We start from the raw sequence: 15879 nt of genomic DNA, 5'->3' as shown, positions 1-15879 counted from the left end.
TCAAACAAGATCCATATTGCATATTTTTATATTTCAATAAGCCCATTATTTTTTAGCTTGAAATTAACATCTTAAAAAATACTAAGTACTTATTTCATGTTTCGAAAACGGGGCCTAAGGTGATTAGTAACTTCGGGAAAAAAGAAGAAGGGTGATTAGTAACCCGCATTGACCCCATTTCGGAACGATTTGGCGATTTCAATGATTTGATAAGTTTACATAGTAGGTCACGTCAAGCACTACAGTGATTTTAAAAGTTAAGGGCATGTTTGGTTCTCTTTGCGCACGGTTTCCAAAATTTTTTATTTTTAATTATTACTCTCATTTCTTTTTTATCTCTCTCCTCCAAAATCCCCAACCGAACAAGCCCTAAGTCAATCGGATAAATAAACTATACAATCGAAGCACAATTATATAAAACTAAAATGACTTCAGCACACTAGATTATAACTTGAGGAATTCATTGTTTCCAATATTATGTTTACTCCGATCAAATGTTAGTTGGTATTCTACTGATTCTGTGACAATACCCAACGAAGTCTACAATATGAACGAATCAGATATTTGAAATTGCTATGAAATTGGGGGAGGCAGGGGAGCTGTTGTCCCTTTAAGGGGCAACAGTCTGTTGTCCTAGCCGAGCAGGGCTGGTGTCAATCTTGCTCCTATGATCGGAAACATTCACTACGTAGAGCTCGTCGAGTAGAACAAGTACATCAAAAATCAACTTGATTAGAAATCATTAAGTGCCTGATCAGAACATATTTTTTCTTGAAAAGAATGGATCCGAAATACAGGTTCAAATCCACTAAAACCCATTATTGACAAGTTATATGTGTTCCGATTAGACATTTAATAATATCTTGTAGAGCTAATTTTTGGTACACTTGTTCTACTCGACGAGCTTTACGTAGTGAACGTTTTCGATCATCGAAACGAGACCGGAGCCGACCGGAGCCAGCCCCGCTTGGTCGAGACAGCAGCTCTCCCGCCTCCGAAATTGGGTTGGAGGTCAATGAAAGTGATCTGGATTTGTATATAAATTTGCCATATCCATATTTTAGAAGATACGGTGTTAATTGAAATCGGATACTTGATTTTGAAAGATAAAGGAATATAGGTGGGGTCAATCAACAATTTATGATTTGGATTTAAATTTGCTATATCCAGATTGTGGAAGATTAAAGTGTTGATATAAAGGAATATAGGTGGGGTCAATGAACTATGATCTGGATTTGGATTTGGATTTGGATTTGGATTTGAATTTATATTTGCTAGATCCAGATCGAGGAAGACATAGAGTTGGTATAAAATGGATGCTTGATTGAAAAATACCAAAGAAATTAGGTTTGCTGCGTCAGCCCAGGTTGTGGAAGATTTGAAATGATACAAAAATGGATATATACTTGACTTAAAAAGGCAGACAAATTTTTCCATTTCACCATATGCTTTAGATTTATTTTTATTTTTATTTTTGAAGATTAATCATTAAAGTATGTTAATTTGTGTTTAGTTATCATATAGTTTTTTGTTTTTGTTTTTTCTTCTTTGAGTAATTAAAGAATAATATTTTTATTTTATTTTATGTTGGAAGAATACATTGTGGTATTGGATAGTGGAATGGGGATAAAAGTAGATACAGAAATAAACTCCATGTAGATAGCAGCCCATGCGGCCCCATGGTTTGAAGCTTGTTTTGTGCGGCCGCCCGCAGAGATGGCCCATTGTTTTGGTTCCTTTTTACACGTTTGGTTTCCCCATCTTCCAAGGCAATGGATTGATCTTCTAGAACGTGTCCATTAATTTGCCATCTGATTCGTTTTGGGATTTTGAATTTAAATTTGTAGATAATGAGAGTAGAGAGAAAATAATAATAATTGAAGAGAAATAAACAGAAAAATAAGAATAATAATTAGAGAGAAATAGGATAATGAGGCTCCGTTCCGGAAATGAAAATAAGTATTTATTTTTTAAGAAGGCAATTTCAAGTTCCAAAATCATGTGCTTACGTAAATTATTTTCCTATCAATATAGATCTTATTTGATAGATCTCATTGAGTTCTTTAATACGATGCAAAAAAAATTAAAAAATTATTTTTCATTTACATTATTTTTAAGTTTGAAAATGTGAAATAAGTACTTATTTTTTAAGAAGATGTTCTGGAACGGGGCCTGATTAGATCCAAAATCCCAAAACGAACGGGGTCGTTGGTTTTAATTTCTTGGATATTTGCCAAAAGAGAATAAAATTATCTCCGCCTGAGAAGGATTTCCCCTTTTCCTCCAAACCAATCCCCCGGCACCACATCATCCACAGTGCCAAACCTAATGAAAATCACGTGTGGTGTCTAAACATGGGTTAACTCTTCGTTCATAAATACTCCCACCGTCCATAATAAATGTCTGGCCGACAAACTTAAACCTTTAAAAACATGCGATTTTTTTTAACAATTTGAAAGAACTCATTAATATATATTGATTTGTGAAAAAATTTTGAATTATTTAGCGAAACAAACGCATCTTTTTAGAGGCCTAAGTTTGCGGTAAAGACATTTATTTGGGAATGAAAGGAGTACAATACAGCACATATTTGTTCACAAATTTTTGTGGGGCCCACTTTTTGATCTCACACAAATGATTTAATTTTAATACTACACATATTTGGCAGTGTTATCTTTAAAATTTGAGTTGTCTGTTCATTAATGTTAAGTTTACTTTTTGATCGGATAACTATTGAGAGATTGAGAATTGATTTCCATACTCCCTTTTTAACAATTCACACTTTTTTCTGTCTTTAACCACAAATTGTTCGTGTAGAACTCCGAAGTGAGCCCCGGTATTTTAAAGTGGTATGCAAGTAGCTCGTAAAACTATTGATTTTTTTTTTTGGTATTAGAATTGATTCAATAACTTTAGATTCACATGTTCCACTCTCAGACCAACCCAAAACTCCAAAAATTGAAATGAAAATGGTTAAGGCCATTAGACAAAATTTCACTACCGGCTAATTAGCAATACGAGATAGGCAACAAATAAAGTCAATTTAAAACTTAAATTGTTTGCAAAAATTTACGGATCCGGGCCTGCTGTAGTGCACCCCAATCCTCTCTGATACATAATACTCCACAAAAATTTACAACCTTAACCGTAAGCACCATAAGCAAAATACCAAAAAGAAGAGAGTACTAAACATGGTTCCTCTCCCATACATAACAAAAGTGTACAACATTAGATCTCATACATGGTTCCTCTCCCAAAAACAAGCTTTGTTGTCATCTACAAATTTTAAGACATCAAAATAAGGATGTGTGTGGGACCTCTATCATTAGATCTGAATGAGCAATGGAATGAAAATAAAGAAAGAAGATGGCAAAATTTTAAAAAAGAAATGTTGTCATTTAGATTTCCGCATAGATATATTCAAATTAGTACCATGAATGTAGAACACTTAGGATCTTGAGACATGCTAATAGAATTATGGAGATCCAAATTCGCCTAAAAAAAATGAGATTCAGTTAATGTTTCAAGAACAAAAACATTAAGGTATGCATCTCAAACGACATGGAGAAAAATTATACTATCTCGTGAAGATTTTGGTTCGTAGACACAGTTAAGACACTAGGTGATAAACTTGTACCGTCAACATTATCCCTGAACCACATAATAGGTGCATATGGTATAAAAAGTTACGATACTAAATAAAATATTATGAATGATTGGTCCTACAAGTAATTTTTTATGAAGTGGCACAATATGAACCACACAATAGGTGTATATGGTACACACCTTAAAGGGGTGTGTATTGAAGACTTTTCCAATCATAAAAGCATAATATTTACCCGACTTGCTTTTGTATGTGACAAGTAGTTCTAGTATGTCCTGGTTGCTTGCAAATGCTACACTTCCTTTTTTTTCCCACATGATTCTCTATGGAATGTTTTTGTCTGAGAGATTTAGGTCAACCCCTTGAAGCAACATGTGGCGGGTCATGTAACGTAAATGTTATATTCGATAGAAGTTGAGTACCACCTTCAAGTGGAGGTGAACTTTCCAAAATCATCTTCAATATCAATTTCATCATCATCTTCCATAGCTAGGAGTTCACAGTGCACCTTCTATAAAACAAGGGCTAATTAAATGATCATGTTTCTTTTGTGATTTTTGCCTCTCTTCAACAACTTTCAAGACCTCTATCATCAGGTTGTGCTTAGTCAATGTAGAGGAGCTTTTTGATCCTTCTTGTAGTGTTACTTGACTCATCAAAGTAGGAGAAATCTCATTGGCAACATGACTCTTTGCATTTATAGTCCATCTTTGAAGAATATAATACTCGGGGAGATGACTAGCAAGGGACTTTTTAGCGAACAAGGCGAGAATGTGCCGGCAAAGAATTCCAATAAATCCAAACTTATGGCATGAACAAACTGCTTTCTTTTCCACAATATCAAAAACTACCTCATAGACAAGGTTTTCTTGCCCATAGGCCACCACGTTAGATGTCTTTGTTGTTCCATCCTCACAAAACTTTGGACACACTCTGGTTTTGACTCAAGAATAATTCCTTCTGGAAGAATGAAAATATTTTCCTCGTATAAACTTTTGCTACTTGGACCTCCATTTTGTAACATGTCTTTAGAATTGCTTTTGTGGTTCTCATTTTCACATCTTTTTCCTTCTTGCTCTGATATCTTTTGTCCAACGCTTTCTCATACTGATAAACGAAGTCACTTACCAACATACTTGAATGCACAAAATCCTTGAAGAATTTATTCATACTATCACTTCTTTGAGTCGTAGACAACTCCACACAAAACATGGTCCGTAAGTATGCGGGAATCCATTTTTCCTGCCGCCGGTATAAATCTCTCGACCAATCATTCTCTGTTAACTCATAGTTCAAAATCAATTGATTCCATTCCATTTCAAACTGATCTATTGTGATTGTATCTTGAATGCAATGGCGAAATTCTTTTTGAAACGTTGGATACTTGTTGAAAACATGCCAAATGTTCCGGAACCTTTTGTAAGATATGCCACATACATAGACGATGCATAGTATTTGGTAGTACCTGTGCAATTGCATTCGCCATGGCTTTGTCATCATCCGTAATAATAACAGATGGAGTGTGTCCACACATTGCCTCTACCTAAGTTGGTAACTACCATATATACGATTCAGCAGTCTCGTTCACAAGTAAAGCACATCCGAACATCCTTGATTGGTGGTGGTGGTTGACTCCAGTAAAAGGAACAAAAGACATGTTGTAACGATTGGTCAAATATGTAGCATCAAAGGTTGTTACATCCCCAAAATATTGGCAAGCGAGCCTTGATATTGAATCTGCCCAAAAATAATTTCCCATACAATTATTTTGATCCACTTGAATTGCATAGACAAATCCTGAATTTTTTGATTGGCAGGTTTTGAAATATTTATACATTCTATGTGCATCACCTTCTTTTAAAAGTTTTCTTCTATTATTTCCCAAGTAATTTTGCACATCCATTGTCACGCAGCCAATTTAAACGGACACTATCTATTATATCATATGTACTTACGTATGCATGTAGAAATTGTTGTAAGTTCTCTTCTTTAAAAGGGTTAGGATCCTTTCTAATAACAAAAGCCAGTATTGGTGGCCTGTTGGGCATATTGGGGGCTCTTTCGAGGCTCACTTTAATGATTTGAATCATTCATCTTTTACAAATCATCAAACATTAATTAGTTGCCAAAAAGATGAAATCTAGTTTTTTGCTTGGTGGTCGGTAGAGTCATGTCATGCCTTGCCTTGCTCGATGACAAGCAATCGGCTTGTCATGCCTTGGCTACCAGTCGTTACCAAGCAACTTGGTAATTGTTACCCAGCGTTACCTAGCAACTTACCCACAACTTTGGCCAACCCTTGTAAAGGCTTTGCTGTGAGCCATGCCTTGGCATGCCCTGAGCAATGCCTGGGCCATCCCTTATCTTGACATGCCGTGAGTCATGCAATGAAATGATATTCGCTCAAAATACGATTTTTGGCAACAAATGTTGTCGATGGAGTTCTAAAGATGAGCATTTCGAGCATCAAAATGGGCCAAAAAAGGAAGCACGAAAGGCTGAATTGGAAATCGGGATCCCTTTTCTTTTTCATAGACAATTCACAATAGAATACCTGGGTTGTTTTTTTCCAAACACGTGGACAATTTTGTCCAATCAGGGTGTGTTTTCACAAACCTAAAAGTTGTGGACAATTTTTTTTTTCCTTTTTTTTTTTTCCTTTTTTCTTTTTGCGTTTGTCAATTTTATACCAAACTTTTATATATATTATCGGCTCGTCTCGACAAGAGAAATAAACAAAAGTAAAATATTAACTATAACATTTAAACATTTATTTTTGAAAATATCAAAGAAAAAGTTCGGATGACCCATACTAGTAGTCCCCAGATCCAAAAAAAGAAAAAGAAAAAAAACAAATTACTCTAGTAGTCCCCTCTCAAATCTGAAAAGAAATTTCAGTGCCGAGGGTATACCACGTGGTGTCCGCTCGAGTATCTGAGCCGTCCATTTTATTTTTGAACTGCTCAGATTTGGAGAGATAAAATGAGAGAGAAAGTGTTGGGGTGAGAAGAAAGAGAGGGTTTCAATTTGAGCCGTCCAAAAATGCATCGGACGGCTCGAATGCGCTAAACGGATATCACGTGGGATATACTCGCTCGGCACTTAAAAATCTCTCCTCAAATCGAGGACCAGCCCTTGTTTTAGGTACAGTATTTTCTAACCTTGATAACCCCAACAATCAATCCCTTTGCTTATCCTCAGTCCTCACTTTCCACCCCCAAATTCCCGAGAAAACTCCTCCCAAATGGGAAGAAGAAAGATGGAGTTATTCGATCTCGAGAAACACTTCGCCTTCCACGGCGCATACCACAGCAACCCAGTGAACAGCCTCATACACATGTTGTTCGTTTGGCCAATCTTCTTCACGACTCTCATTCTCCTCTATTTCACACCTGCTTTCTTCTTTGAATCCCCATTTGATCAGTTTCCTCTCGGCCTCGTTCCCAATTATGGGTTTCTCGTCTCTTTGATCTATGCTTCGGTTTACGCCTTCATGGATAAGAAAGCTGGTCCTCTGGCTGCGATTCTCTGCTTGGCCTGTTGGGTCTCTGCTAGTCTTGTTGCCAAACATCTTGGCTTTCCTCTGGCTTTGAAGGTGATCTCTTCTTTTCATCTGCAAGTAATAGGAGTATTTGTTTTGTCATGGATTTATTCTGGGGTTTGGTTTGTAGGTAGGTATCTATGATTTTGTGCATTCAATTTTTTATTTTTATTTTTGCTTTATTTTACTGAATTACTACATGTTGGGTTCCTCTCCAATTGAGAGGGCATTCATAAAAATCTCAAAATTCACTTGATGAGATGTTTTGAAAGGTGTAAAAAAAAGAAGATAAAACATGACTTCCAAAACTACATTTGGCTTTAGGAGTTGTTTGGAACCTGGGGAAAAGAAAAGAGAGGGAGGGAAAATTATTTTCCATTGTTTGGTTTGAGAGGAAGTAGGGAACAAAACAAAAAAAATTTCGTTTCTTTTTCGTGCCTTTCTTTTCCCCAAGTTCCCAAAGGAATTGGGAGATGGTGCTGTGGAGTGGTGTGCGCAGCACCGTGTTGCGTACCTCCGAGCCGTTGGATTGTGCATCCGACGGCTCGAATCTCATCTCGGCAACGAATGGCTCTCAATCGTTGGTTGCCGAGATGAGATCCGATTCGTCGGATGCACGATCCGACGGCTCGGAGGTGCGCAATACGATGTTGTTCACACCACTACACAGCATTAACCTGAAGTCCCAAAAAAAACGTACTATAATACTGTCTATATTTTAACCTAAAACATTGACACGAGTCACGAGTTTTATTTGTTATTACATCTACAAGAATCAATACCCGGTTGATTTTTCTTATCTACTATCATTCAGGTGGTTGTGGCAGCTCAGTTGTTCTGTTGGACCGGCCAGTTCATAGGCCATGGTGTATTTGAGGTGACTTGCTATAATTTGCACTGCTTCAAAGTTTTTGTTTTACTTCGGAATATTACTGCTTCAAAGTTTCTGTCAGACGGTAAAACTCATTAGTTTGTTTTTTTTTTTTTTTTGGTGTAGAAACGAGTGGCGGCTCTGCCGGAGAACCTAACCCAAACTTTTCTGATGGAACCATTCTATGTATTACTTGAAGTAAGTTTGTGTAATTTGTCTCTCAAAGTTTTAAAAAAAATTGAGAACCGCAATAATGAAATGACCATCTGAGCTATATATCGATTTAATCGGATTATTTGCTTTCGTTTGCAGGCTCTTCAACTGGTTTTCGGCTACGAACCATATCCAGGGTTTGATGCAACTGTGAAAGCTAAGAGAGATGCCGAAATCAAAAAATTGCAGGAGAAGAAAGAGAAGAAAATTTGGTAACATCGAGAACATAAATCAGCTTGTAAAACTTGGCAAACAATTTATGAATCTTGTCTCTTCAATCTAGGGTTATTCCCATTTGAAAATAAATCGAGAAGAAATCAGTATGTACATCGAAAGTACATTCGTAAAATGGTTTTTACATCTCTCTTTACCGAGCTTTTAGTTTGCTCTTTGATTTTTTTCTAAAGGTGGGCAGGATCGACCATCGTAGTTGACCCTCCTTGTGCACATGCATTTAACATCCAGGTCCAGCGTACACACGACAGAGTTTTTTTTTAAAGTAATTCTTTATACTGTAAAGAACACCACCAAGAACACTAGGCCAAGGGGATGACCTTGATAGCCTGTACAAGAAAAACAAAGCCAAAAAAAAATTCTACAAAGACCTACAAGCAACAGACAAGCAACAGACCTGCTATACAAATAACCTATTGAAGAATGCAGCTCTCAGGCAAATTCCGAACAGAAGAGTTTGTTACAGACATATAGCAGTTATCGTATTTAGGTTTCCTAACCCGTCGACTGCAGTTTTGTTTTTGTGAGAAGTTGGATCACTATGTTCTAAGCGGCACACGTGACACATCCGAGATCTTGTAAAAATCATAGTGGGGGCCAAATTTTGTTCAAATTATAAGCATGTTAACACTACTATAGAAGTCGCGTACCTGAGTCCATGATTGTAGACAGGAACAAAGGGAATAAGAACTTCTGTTCTCTTCTTTTGCATTACACTGCTAAAGTTTAATTAATGGGGAGAGACTACAAAACATCATACAGAGCGAGAATATGGACGAATCCCTTGCATATAATCTTTGTACAAGTCATAACCCATGACGGACTATAATCCAAATACAATCTAAACACACGATTCACGGTCAATTGGCAAGAGCCCCACCACTTCAATCACTCAGTTAGATCCATAAAATGGTAAATGAATCCAACAACCGGGAAAAAAAGAAGAGAAAAAAAAATTGATGATAGTGCAAAACAACACCAAGAATTCACAGTCACAATACTTAACCCCAACGCATACGATCCATTTTTGAACATTTTGCTAGAAAACACAACTTCAGATCCCAAAACTAGACACTGAACCCTGACCTCAAACTACTGGAGCAAACTTATAATCGCCCCACCAGGAGTTTCTTAATCAGCAAGCTTGCACAAACTACAACAAATGAGTCACCACAAACAAGATCCACAGTCGCCAAAAGTGAAACATACGAGAGCAGTGAACCCTTCTGAAGTTCCAAAGCTAGTCCGACTTATAATCTGTACTAGAGTTGTATGAGCCTCCATTTTGCAGACCATTGCTTTTTACTCCATCTTTCAACTGCATTACATCAACAAAATATGGTCTGATTAAACGAAACGATGCATAATATACTAAATTTTATAGATCCTCTATAAATTAAAGATGAAGACGTGGGACATGATTAGCATGAGCTGGTTCCTTCCAACAAAGAATGCGGTCCACACAAGTAGCTAAAACAACCATATGGTAAGTTTGTACCAAAAGACATCTGAACACACAAATGAGTCTGAACATTATGTAGTGTAACCTAATGAGGCAATCACAACCTTGAGCTTATTCTTCTGTCATAGACAGAAGGTAATGGATACTACTAAACAACCATAGAATAGCCAACCTGCATCTCACTCACGTGAACAAAGGTTGGACTATTGACATTTTTGTATGGAAAGATAATAGGGAAAAACATAAACAAGCTGCCAAACAAGTCTAAAACAAATAAAACAAGAGACTGAAACTTTTACCTCCTTCAGGACCTTCTTTTGATACCGATAGCCCTATTTAGGTAAATCCAACAACATTATTAGAATATAGCACTATCAGGCCTGAGTCAAAACAAAAATTCAACATACAAAAACAAAACCAGATGTAAAAAAACCTTGTCAGTTCCATAGATGTAATCACAGTAGGTGAACACCGAAGCAAAGTTACTCTGGCTCTGTCCACCAACATAGTGGTGGTAGTCATGGTATTCTGCACCACCATAAAATGGGATCCATTTTGTGGGAGTCCAAGGAAAGTCATACCTGCATGGTGACCACAAACAAAACACATTAGGCTCTCATTGCCTCAACAGTTTATTCATTTTGGCCGGGTAAAGGACAAATCAAAAAACAAACAAACAGGAATTTGAAAAGAATTGTACAGATATAGGTCATAGAAACGAGAAACTGAAATATTAACTCAAGAAAATGAGACGTTCATCCAAAGTTTGCGGAGCATCAGCAGAATTTTCTAAGACAGTGCTCTCAGATTTGCACAGGCAGTGAATCAGCTGGGCAAATCATACAGCTTTAAACAGCACAAAAAACTACTAACAATATGCAAATGAATATAAAACATAAATGGCGCACATTAAACCCTTGCCAATTTTTGCAAAGAATATAAAGATGTGAGCCAGTGCAAACATACAATTGCATGGTATGGACACCCCCTCAAGAGGCGAATGTCGATTAGTGCAAAACAGGCGACTCGTGTGCCTCCAAAGATAATTACACCCGTTGCAGCGTGTTTAACTTTTGATGCCTGTTGGAATATGTCATATCGAAAGTGCCCGTTACATGCACACATGCGCACACAGACACATAAGAGATTGCCTCACCTATCGCACAGTCCATTCCTCTGTTTCGCATCTCATATTCTTCACAACCTAGAATCCAAACAATTTTCTTGTTTTTTTCATAAACTTAATCTCGAAGTAACTCCTCACTGACTAGTTCTAAAATTTAGGAATTAAAAAAAGCTAAGGAAAATATTATGACAGAAATATTGCTGAAAGGAAAAGAATCAACCATTGGAGAGATCAGAATAACAAATCACGGGATTTACACCGATTATACAAGGGACAACGGTATCGACCCCACAAACTTATGGTAGGGTTAGGGGCAGGATTATAATCACCCTCTGATGCTATCATTAACTGTGTTATATAGTTGACTAGTGGAGGATATAATTGAGTCCAAAAGAAGGGAAAAACAAGTGGGTAATGAGTAAAGAAAGAAAGGAAGCCAAAAGAGGACACTTTTCTGATCAATCACTTGATAGGGAAATAAAAAGGTAAGGTACTGTTCAAGTGCCTAAAACATTTCAGACTCTTAATTTCCTAAATTATCCCTCTTAACTGCCTGAAGAAATTGCCAAGACGGCAAAAGAAACATCACCCTAATTTTCTTCTCTCCCCTTTTTTACTCAATTCCCACACACATTGCAAATTGTTCCTGTAGCTCCTCGGTTCTTGGAGGTATAGGGGGCCTTTGTTTTATTGATATTCTGAGAGCAACCACTTTGTGCATATATTATCAAAGATTAGGTTTGTCTCTAATCCTCCCAGCCTATACTCCCAATGATTGGGGACTGGATGGGTTCTATTATTGTCATTGCATTGTGTTGTCGCACTCACACATGCATTGCATGTGCCCGGGCGTAAAGTAATCACAAGATAGGGATCAGGGCTTCTTTTCACTGTTTTTAAACATCATTTGGTCAAATTAGCTAAAGAAGAAAAAAGACCTATCTAATCACAAAAAAATCTAGTAAAGCAGGTTGATGAAAGTGGCTGGCGCATGCGTACCCGCTGTGAGTCTCAATGGCCTCAATCTGCCTCAAAGCAATCCACAACCAGAAGGTGATCATGTGTCCTGGGGCCACCGCAGGCCCCAGGAAGGACGGGATCCCGAGGAGCAGGACCTCGGCCCAGTGCGCGTATGGCGCCGCGTACCCGATTGGCGCCGCGTACTCGTGGTGAACCCTGTGAATCTTCTCGTAACCCCACTTGTTACAATGCAGGAACCTGTGCATCCAGTAATTGGTGTAGTCCTCAATCATGAAATACACCAACAGTTGAGCCGCGATTTCCCCTAATGAAGGCAAGGGCAAACCCGTCCTTATTCCAATCATCTGCACAACCAAAACACATCATCCAAGCATCTGAGTAATTGGGGTACATCTAGGTAAAGTACAGGAAAAATGAGTAACTTTACCCACATTCGGTGAGGCACATTGCGGGTTTTGATTCACTACCCAGAACCGATTATTCTGCATGAATTGATTTTTTCAGTAAATCGCGCAAAAAATTCAGCTCAATCAAATATCGGTAAGTACTCAGACCGAAAAGCCTAATTCTTGGATCGAGCGAAATTGGGCTTTACATCGAGAAGTTAACGATACTCGACTGACTCGAATTTATTGCGCGGTCTCCTGACAAATCAATTCATACAAAATAAGCGACTTTGATTGCTGAATCCGAAACCCGCCTCCCGAACGCGGGTAAAGTAAGAATCGCTCTCTCGAGAAGAAAGGGGATTCGTTGCATTTGCGGTAAGTACTTTGACGGAAGGGTAGGAGACGAGCTGGAGGGGGCCGACGACGAGGATGAACATGCGCATTACGTCGCGGTAGCATCGGAATTTCTCGGAGAGGGAGAGCTTGACCTTGGGCTGGATTTTGTACTTTTGGATCTTGTTGTTGTTGTTGGCGAGGGAGGAGAGGTGCTCGAGGAGGACGTACAGGGCGGGGGCGCAGGTGAAGAGGAGGAAGAGGAAGAGGATGTTGTGGCAGTAGATGAAGTAGTCGGATTTGGTGGCAGAGTAGTTGAACCAGAGCGTCTCCAAGGCGGTCAGGGGCCGGCCCAGGGCGGCAGAGGCTTCGTCGATGGTTTTGTAGGGCAACATCGGTGAATTTGGGCGGGTCCGGTGCGGTGGCGGTCGGGTTTTTTTCTCGGAGGGGAGGAATGATGTAGGCCGAGAATATAGCACTGGAAGTGGCTAATTTTGTTTGTTTGTTTTGTTTTGTTTTTGCGGTGATGGGGAGCTGTCAAAGTGGGGGAGTGAGTGAGCATCTCTGTCTGGGTAGTTTAGTTGGGGTATTTTTTATTTTTATTAAAAAAAGGAGGAAGAAAGGATCCGGCTTCTCGACAATTGGATGGCAGAGAAGCATTTGCAATTTCATCTCGATCGTTCATTTTAACAATTATGGAGATGCGGGGATTTTGTGGGGTGGGCTGTCTTACGCGCACAGTCGGATCGTCCATCTCAACAATCAATAGTTCATATATGTTTATTATCTTATACAGGTAATAGTTCGATTTGGTTTGGATGCCACCTGTAGGGTGCCCTACAGGAAGCCGCACTACAGAATTTCTCAATCTCAATTATGGTCAGATTTTAAGAAGACTATTGCCGAGAAAAAACTAATGTTTTTGGGGAAGAGTCTTTCTACAAAATCTAATCATTAAAAACACTTTTGAAAATGGCTACGATTACACAGACTGCTCTCTGCAAACCAAATAAATAAATTTTTAAAAAAAGAGAGAAAATGTGGGATTTGTTCAACAAAAATTTTGTAATCACGCACACTTGCACAACTATGTTTACACATACTCATCTTTATGTTGGGGCACACAAACATCACACTTCTAGCAGCCAAAAACTTGACCTTGAGCTCGATTCGAGCTTTAACGAGCCGAACTAGTCATTTATTGAACAAGCCTCGGCTCCGTTCAGCTCGTTTAGTAACTCGACCTCAAGTTCGCAAGCTACTTGGTTCATTTGCAGCGTCGCATGCATGCGTACATGCACTCAATCCATGACCATACCAATTGTGTCTTTAAACTTTTTTTTTTTATCATTGAAAGGGTGGGAGGGGGCGACCAGCATAGCAGCTCCTCTCTGGGCGTGACCATAGGGGCTCCCGACCAGCCGTGGAATGTTCGGTTCGAGGCATAACTAACGTCCAGGAGGGCGGGCAGTCACCACAGCACCACCTGGTGCATAGCGCGCGAGAAATCCCCCTCTTCAGTCCAACTACGGGTTCGAATCAAAGCCTATTAATGGCACCACCAGGTACATGCACACATGTGCCTCCCGGGGCTCGAACCTACGCAATTGTTAAAAAGAGGTGGTGATTCCCACCAACTGAGCTACCACCTTGGTGGTATTGTATCTTTACACTAGTGCGTAGGGAAATGTAGTTTGACATAAAAACACAATTTTTTATTATACTTGAACACTTTTCAAGGCACCTCAACACATTTTAAAAAGTAAGTATTTTTGGTCATTTTCTTGTCTTATTGACAACTAAGAGCCTGTTCCAGAACACCTTTTTAAAAAATAAATACTTATTTTACATTTTTAAACTAAAAAATAATGTAAATAAAAAATAACTTTTTGATTTTTTTGCACCTTATTAAAGATCTTAATGAGATCTTTCAAACAAGATCAATATTGTATATTTTCAGATTTCAATAAATCCATCATTTTTGAACTTGAAATTGTCTTTTTAAAAAATAAGTACTTATTTCACGTTCCGAAACGGGGCCTAAATGGGTTGTTATTAACAATTTTCTCATAATAAATCTATATCATGAAACAAAGTTGCTTTTTGAAAAAGAAAAACATGTAGGCATACAAATGCTGGCGATTTTACAGCCGTCCTAATATCGTTTTGGTCAGGTTTGTAGGCTTGCGATCAAAAGGATTGGAAAATCCACCACCTAAACTTGGACTGACACATAGGAAAATTACCCTTTCAAGTTTTTAAGAATTTTTCTTACTCTTTGCACGATTCTCGTTAAATCTTTCTATCTATCTCCGGGGCTGGCCCCATCTCATGGTCTAAGAAGCCTAGGTCTTGGGCATTTCAAAAAAGCCAAATTTTAAAAGCACTTTACTAATTTTTGTATTTGAGCTTGACTAGAAGTCTATTTTTGCCCAAAAGAAGAGGAGGGAAAAAGGGCGGGGGGGGGGGGGGGGGGGGGGGTGCGCGCGCGTGCGCATTCCAAGTCAAAAATCGGTTGTGACTCACACAAATCCAATGAAGCCCAAAAAACACACGGTGGCATTTTTATAAATAAGAGATCTAAATGGTCCATTTAATTCAAACCCTTCTCAGCTTCTTCTTACGTTTTGCCCAAAAAAAAAAAACGAAGAAAAGAAGAACGAAGAACGAAGAACAAAAGATTCGAAGACAATTCGATTGCGTACAATTCCTTCTTTTTCACTGAACAAGAAGGTTCGATGATTCTTTGTCGTGATTTCTATCATTCCCTTTGATCTTCTTATTTATTTTTTGGTGTGTCATTTTGGCCTTCGTTATGAGTTTCTGTGTGCTGTATTGAATTCCATTTGCACTTTTTCCCTTCGCTATCACCAAATCGGCTCACCATCATCGCTAAATGTGTACGTATTATATATATACACAGTTATTTTCAAATAAGGGGGTCCTTATTTTAGTTAAAATAACGACCTCCCTATTTCTCTCATTTTCCGATCGAATTTCGATGATCCGAGCCACTCAATGTGTTCAGAACGTGATTTTAAGAGTACGTGCGAGAAATCGGCAAAAAAAATGATCGGGAATGGCTTGATTTGAGCAGCTTTTATTTGAACCGTTTGATAAAAACA

At 38.4% G+C, this 15879-nt stretch overlaps 3 protein-coding genes across 3 annotated transcripts; 1 reads left to right on the top strand and 2 right to left on the bottom strand.

Moving 5' to 3' along the window:
- Positions 1 to 4101: 4101 nt before the first annotated feature.
- Positions 4102 to 5261, bottom strand: LOC131309620 (protein FAR1-RELATED SEQUENCE 5-like). Its single transcript, XM_058336228.1, has 3 exons — positions 5164 to 5261; positions 4607 to 5069; positions 4102 to 4524 (listed from the first exon to the last, which is right to left on the bottom strand). The coding sequence occupies exons 1-3, from the start codon at positions 5259 to 5261 to the stop codon at positions 4102 to 4104; spliced, it is 984 nt and encodes a 327-aa protein (XP_058192211.1).
- Positions 5262 to 6741: 1480 nt separating this feature from the next.
- On the top strand, positions 6742 to 8594 carry LOC131309924 (2-hydroxy-palmitic acid dioxygenase mpo1-like). The gene is made up of 4 exons (XM_058336637.1): positions 6742 to 7199; positions 7960 to 8022; positions 8143 to 8214; positions 8329 to 8594. Exons 1-4 carry the CDS (start codon positions 6849 to 6851, stop codon positions 8443 to 8445), a joined length of 603 nt encoding a protein of 200 aa, XP_058192620.1. The 5' UTR covers positions 6742 to 6848; the 3' UTR covers positions 8446 to 8594.
- Positions 8595 to 9220: 626 nt separating this feature from the next.
- LOC131309923 (methylsterol monooxygenase 1-1-like) lies at positions 9221 to 13407 on the bottom strand. Its single transcript, XM_058336636.1, has 5 exons — positions 12805 to 13407; positions 12051 to 12376; positions 10359 to 10506; positions 10225 to 10257; positions 9221 to 9781 (listed from the first exon to the last, which is right to left on the bottom strand). Exons 1-5 carry the CDS (start codon positions 13147 to 13149, stop codon positions 9704 to 9706), a joined length of 930 nt encoding a protein of 309 aa, XP_058192619.1. The 5' UTR covers positions 13150 to 13407; the 3' UTR covers positions 9221 to 9703.
- Between the last annotated feature and the right edge of the window lie 2472 nt (positions 13408 to 15879).

Source organism: Rhododendron vialii, chromosome 12a, assembly GCF_030253575.1.
Source record: "Rhododendron vialii isolate Sample 1 chromosome 12a, ASM3025357v1".
Classification (NCBI taxonomy): Eukaryota; Viridiplantae; Streptophyta; class Magnoliopsida; order Ericales; family Ericaceae; genus Rhododendron; species Rhododendron vialii.
This window is presented reverse-complemented; position numbering and strand designations above follow the sequence as displayed.